General features: G+C 40.6%; 1 protein-coding gene and 1 long non-coding RNA gene across 2 annotated transcripts; one reads left to right on the top strand and one right to left on the bottom strand.

The window, feature by feature from the left end:
• Nucleotides 1-653: 653 nt before the first annotated feature.
• ndufs6 (NADH:ubiquinone oxidoreductase subunit S6) lies at nucleotides 654-3,837 on the bottom strand. Its single transcript, XM_026157027.2, has 4 exons — nucleotides 3,444-3,837; nucleotides 3,084-3,137; nucleotides 2,280-2,402; nucleotides 654-788 (listed from the first exon to the last, which is right to left on the bottom strand). Exons 1-4 carry the CDS (start codon nucleotides 3,585-3,587, stop codon nucleotides 720-722), a joined length of 390 nt encoding a protein of 129 aa, XP_026012812.1. The 5' UTR covers nucleotides 3,588-3,837; the 3' UTR covers nucleotides 654-719.
• Nucleotides 3,661-5,541, top strand: LOC145423480 (uncharacterized). Its single transcript, XR_013904538.1, has 2 exons — nucleotides 3,661-3,996; nucleotides 5,061-5,541. It is a non-coding gene; the product is annotated as an uncharacterized LOC145423480 (long non-coding RNA).
• Nucleotides 5,542-6,000: the final 459 nt, after the last annotated feature.

The raw sequence follows: 6,000 nt of genomic DNA, 5'->3' as shown, positions 1-6,000 counted from the left end.
GAAATATATATATGATCTTCTTCAAACATGTATTGTTCCACGCTGCTGTGTCCTATCAGACTGCCCCTCCACCCCCACCCAACAGTATCCTGGCAGAGCAAGACCTTCCAGCTTGGATCGTCGGGAGCCGACGGAGGAATGTTAAGGTCCTTTCAGCGCTCTTCATTGTAAACAACTGACAAAAGTCCTCTATCTATCATCTCTTTCATGTACTAAAGAAATAATCATAACTTTAAAGCAGATAACACTTTGGTGCACTACTTGTATTTTCATTGATTTTAATTACAAGTTTGCATCACCTTTCAATGCATTATATTAGAAAAAAATGAACTTTGCTGTGTCCAAAGAAGAAAATGTAAAACTTGTCTTATTTCCTGAAAGAAAGCCCTTCAGCCTGTCTCCAGCCTCAGAATAAACACATATGCAGGACTCTGCTGACCTCTGGCTGTCACAGGGTGGAACTGCACCCTATTAACCAAACGTACAGCAGCATCGGGGAATCTACAGTAAGAGCAGCAACTTATTCAGAGCTTCGCCTTCAAATCTACAAGAGCAATAATTAGAAACTGCCTGTACACATTTGACTGTCTACAAAACTTTGTGTAGTGCAGTCTTTGTCTTTATTCCAGGATGCTTAATTACAAAGAATGAACTCTCAGACAAGATATAATTTATTGAGCAATATGGCGATTTACACAGAGAAGCAAAGAGGAAATGTTTCAGTGATGATGCTTCTGCTTGAACTGCAGTCCACAGTAGCCGCACGTTCCCACTTTTGTGTCTTTATCCTGAAGACAAAAAACAAGAGCGTTTACAGTTTGGGAACATTACATCAAATAATCTTAGATTAAAACAACACTAAATAAAATTTTACAGATTATATGTGCAGAGTCAGGCTATAATCTCTCCTACTGTTCTACTCCAACCTACTGTTTGCCTAATGAAATCATAGAATTCGCTGAGTTTATCCATTTTAACAATGATGCCACACTGTTGGTAAAAGGTGGGGACATTATAAATCATTTGTATATTCTGCAAAGCAAAAAAAAAAAAAAAAAAAAAAAAAAAAGGATCTTCATATTTTTCAAACCCTATTTAATATTTAACACACTACTGTACACATTCGGGAAGTGAAGAGAGCAGCTGTTCTAGTTTTGAAATCCTTGCTTGAAACAAGATTTCAGCTAAAGAGCCCTACTTTGTTTTTTTTTTTCGTTCAATCCATGTGGCATGTTAGTGGGGTTAGGTTAACTGGTGATTTTAAATTGGCCATAGGTGTGTGTGTGAGCACTAATGGTTGTCAGCCTCTTTGTGTGACCCCTGCAACAGACTGGTAACCTGTTCAGGGCGTACCCGCCGCTCTACTTGTAGCAGCTGGGATAGGATTCAGCCCCCCCAACCAGGAAATGGGTAAGTGGAAGAAAGACTCAGAAAGCCATGCTGCTAGAATACATGTACACTTTGTCCTGCTTACAAGTCTGGATAGCATCAGTAGCTTATTTTTGTTTCCAGAGACGGAGCCATCTTTACTATTAGTTTATGGCCTCGTCCTGTGCCTACAGAAATGGCCAATCAGGTAAAAGCCATTGTGAGATAATGGTTTCTGGTTCTTACGCAACTTTCAAGTCTTTTGTTTGGCCTGTTTCAACTTTGTTCCAAAAAGAAAGAAAGAAAGAAAGAAAGAAAGAAAGACAGAAAGACAGAAAGAAAGAAAGAAAGAAAGAAAGAAAGAAAGAAAGAAAGAAAGAACATGAAAAATGAAATTGATCAATTTTATTTTCAGATAAAATCATATTTTTCCCAGGTTTGTATACCATCATGAATCAAATATTAAACCAAATATTAAACTGAATTTCATTTACATTTTATACAGCGTCCCAACATTTTGGGAAACGGGGTTTGACAGTCTTTTGGAGTCATCACTCAACCTCAGTGCTAAATAAACTTCATCGTTCCATCTGTCTATTTTCTTTTTCTTATCTAGTTCATGGTTTTGGTTGGCCTGGAGGCTGTCTTAGCTGTCCGAGGGTGAGAGGCGGCACAGAGGCATCAGGCAAACTCTACACAGAAAGGAGGATTCAGAGCTAGGAGCTTCTTGCTGTGAGGCGATGGTGCTAACCATCATGCTGCCAGCTTCATCAGTGCAACAGCACCTTTGTGTTTTCTGAGATCCCTCACTGCACAAAGCTGCTAGGTTTAGGAGATTCATGCCTATCCCAGCAATATGAATACCAAGCACTTGAAATTGTTTTATCTTAATGGTGTCTGCAGGGTCTTACCAAGTTGATGTAGACTTTGGGGTGTCCCAGCGCTCCTCCGCCCCCATCGCAAGATACCACTCTGACTTCGATGTCAGACACTGGCTCCTCTGCCACCAGGTTGATGGCAAAGTTCTTATTCACCTTTAAACAACAATACAAAGCAATTGTGTAAGTACTTTCCAAAACTCGGCGAGGAAGTCGCTAGGTGTGGTATGGGGACTCTGCACTGATGTGCATGTTTTCGTTGTTTTTTTTTAAAGTATTTTCCAAGTGCTACTTAAAACAGCTTTTCCAAACATCGTAGTTTTAGTTTGGATGCTTACATTAATTTACTTTGCACACAGAAACAATTATTTCGCAAAAAACAAAAACTGGCATTGACCTCTGTCTTCAGTGGGATTCAAATCAGGGCTTTGTGCAGGCCAGTCAATAACGTTCACTTTGGTATTTTGGGGGCAGTTCTTCACCAGGAGCAACATATGTTCTGACTCGTTGTCATGTTTGAAGACAAAGCGATGACCCACATCTGACCTAAGGACGTGCTTCCAGTAAGCATTAATCTTTCTCCAGGTTGTCTTTAGCATACTTCAGTCTGGTTTAAAGTTGTATCTTCTGAAAAACTGAAGTTTTTCTTGGTCTGCAACCTCACAGTCTATTCAGGATTCCAGTGCTTGTCTTCTTTGAGACTACAATTCTCAATTCTTGATTTGTTATTCACACAGTTTTGGCCTTGGATCTGAAAGACCTAGGCCCTAAACCCAGTTAGCAGGGGTTACACTAAGCTTAGCCAAATGAATAAATTGTTAAGTGCTTATTTCTTACCTCTTTCTGTTTGCCAACAAATCTGGCTTTCCTGTAATCATGCTCATCATACACCTAGGAGAAAAACACAAGTTACACGCAGCAGTTTACAGGCATCCTGTTATTTTGTTTATCTGTGATTTAACATTGTGGTCCTAATATGAGAACTGTTTTAAGAGCGGAACTAAATGAAACTTTTAGATTTATTGCATTATATTGCATATTGTGTATGCAATATAATCAGTGACCAGCATTCAAACATCAAACATCTTATAAGCAGAGTAATTTGGAGCTGCAGGCGTCAGTAACACTATGCTAAGGTTAGCTAACGTTGCTCCATGGGGTAAAATAACAGTAACAGAGAGGTAGTTTTCAGCTCACCTGTCCGGTGTGAGTGATGGGCTCGCCGGTAGTGGAAACATCTACACTATAACGGTGAGCAGGTACTGCAGAAAGCTTCAAAGGCGAAACGAGCAGCTTAACATTTTTACTGAAGGACAGAACTCTGCCCACTGTGGCCGCCATGTTTACAACAATCTGCTTTCCCAGACTGCCTCGCAAAGGACGCTAATACCGAGGTTAATTTCGCCCCGAGTCTGGCTTTTCAGGCTCAAACAAACTTTACCGGCGGCAAGCCTCAGCAAGGTGCCTTTCTTTATTTTGACATATATTATAAAATGTAAAATAGTTCAAATTTAAAAAAGACGGAATCCGAGACTGTTAGTATGGAGAAAGGGAAGTGTTCTCCCACAAAACTAGCGAGAGGAAACTGCCTGAAAGGCAAAAATAAGGGCCTTACTATTCTCCTGTACACCGGAAGCTGTTGTATGTACTTGAAGCAAGAAAGCAGTGTGGTTCTTGTTGTGGCGATTAACACGTACTTACAGGGGCATAAATGAATTCATGAATTCAACTTTCTAGTGATTTCTGAAAGGTTTGTTTGTGTTGTTTGACTTTGTAATGTTTTCTGCGCAAGCATTCACACAGTGTGAATGCTTATTCGGTCTAGTGCTAGCAGGTCAGCTCTGACATGCTCGTCTCCTTGGCCGTTACATAGTTCTGCTGTGTGGACACCGGGTGGTAATTTTTACATGTACAGAGTTTTTTTGTACAAGGAAGGTAGTAGCCTATAAATATATCATTTTTTAAAGGCCCATGGAAGATTTTATTAAATTGGTGTGTAGCTGGTTAATGTGTTACGTACTAGGCCTCATGAGTAGTGCTTATTCTGCAATATGTTGCTGACTGTATTTTAAAAAACATGTTAATATGATTACCTTTGTTAGCCCAGGCTAGTTTGTTCATCTCAAATAGTATTAGAACGTTATTTAAGGCGGTGTATTGTGCTTTTTGTTATTTCCTCTCATTTGTGTCATGTTGCAATGGGTGATGCTTGTGTTATAAAGGCCGAGGTTTCAAGTAAAGAAGTCGGCATATGTGCAAGAATTTACTCTGACCAAAAAACTCAAATTTGATACTTTTTTTTTCTACTCTAAACATTGTATGATGTCAGTTAGGACAGGTATTCCAAATGTGGTCATGTCAGGCACGCAGCTCCACCTCATGTTTAAACTTTAGGTTTGTGAGGGGCAGCCAATTAGATGAGTGCGGGCTCAAAGGGAGGGGCGAGGGAGCCAAAACAGGATGTTTTAGACAGATGAGAAACTAAGGACCCCAGGATAGGTCCGTATGAATGAATGAATGTTTTGTGATTTTGTGTGACCGTTTGATTCCCAATGAAATGTCACCTTCCCAGACTAAGATGACCTCTCTGGATGCCCTGTTTCACCTGACCAAAAGATTTTGTTGCACTTATTTTAAACAGATGGTGAATCCACCCAATTAAGAACGTGGAGTTTCAGTAACTGTCACATTTTCAATAGTTTTTGCTTGAGGAATGGCTAATACTTGCCTAGTGAAAAAATTAAGTAATCTTTTCAGCTCTGCATCACAACGTGAGGAACTAAAAAATATCCTTTTTTGGAATTCTCTTTGCAGCTTTTCCGCCATGGCCCCCCTTCTGCTAAAGCATCTGGCTACCTCCTTAGCTAGGCAAGTGGCCCAGATGAGCCACTGGCGTCTGACCTTGTCCTCACCGGCAGCCTTTGTTCACAGATCTCTCTTTATGCTCACCGGCGGTTCTCGTGCATTTCTCCCATCATCGGCCAGCATCAGCTCCATCCAGCGCCCTTCTTCTGGCTTCCCGGCTCGTCGTGAAACCTCTCTGTTGGGACAGTGTTGGCATGTTCCCTGCGTTCAGCCCTCTGCAGGAATGAAAACCAAAACTGCCCTGAAGAGGCGCTGCAAGGACTGCTTCTTTGTTATAAGGAGGGGACGTTTGTTTGTGTTCTGCAAGACAAATCCAAGACACAAGCAGAGGCAGGGCTGAAGTGTTGTACGAGCGTGGGGGTGACTGCACCCAAGGCGTGGATATTTACGAAAACTGTGCTGAAGTAATAAATTGTTTGGGTGAAAAATACGTTGAAGTCTTCTCACCTCTCTACAGTTCCTCTCCTAACAACAAAAAAGACAAATTTTTTACGCATACTGAGCAAAACTCGTGAGCCGCCCTGTGTTTCTGCATGTTTTGATTCTAAAGCCAGGTGGGTTTTTTGGGGGGGTTGTTTTTTTTTTGTTTGGGGTTTTTTTTGTCATTTACAAAGAAAATGTGATCTTGAGCGATCGTTATCAGACTTTCTGAAGGTCTTTCAAAAGTTTTTCTTTAGACAGTGGCCTTGTTTTTCACTTATTTTCAGTCCAGTTCTTGTACCTGACCATTTTCAGGTGAATTATTATTTTATTTGTTTAAACACTTAACACCGACCTATCAATCATTCAACCATTAAAAATGCACAAGTGTTGCTTCTATAGCAGACAACTTAGCAAATAAACTGTAAACTGTGTCTTTAGGCACTTTGTTACTAGCAGCCTGTCTCAA

This window comes from Astatotilapia calliptera, chromosome 22, assembly GCF_964374335.1.
Source record: "Astatotilapia calliptera chromosome 22, fAstCal68.1, whole genome shotgun sequence".
NCBI classification, from domain to species: Eukaryota; Metazoa; Chordata; class Actinopteri; order Cichliformes; family Cichlidae; genus Astatotilapia; species Astatotilapia calliptera.
Note: the sequence above shows the minus strand (reverse complement) of the source record. Positions and strands in the feature narration are given on the sequence as shown.

Excerpts from the sequence above, each read along its gene's own strand:
- ndufs6 (XM_026157027.2), bottom strand. The coding sequence starts at position 3,587 with ATGGCGGCCACAGTGGGCAGAGTTCTGTCCTTCAGTAAAAATGTTAAG. Across the intron at positions 3,138-3,443 it reads CCATCACTCACACCGGACAG|GTGTATGATGAGCATGATTA; the intron begins GTGAGCTGAAAA and ends TTTTTCTCCTAG. Across the intron at positions 789-2,279 it reads CCAAAGTCTACATCAACTTG|GATAAAGACACAAAAGTGGG; the intron begins GTAAGACCCTGC and ends TTTTGTCTTCAG.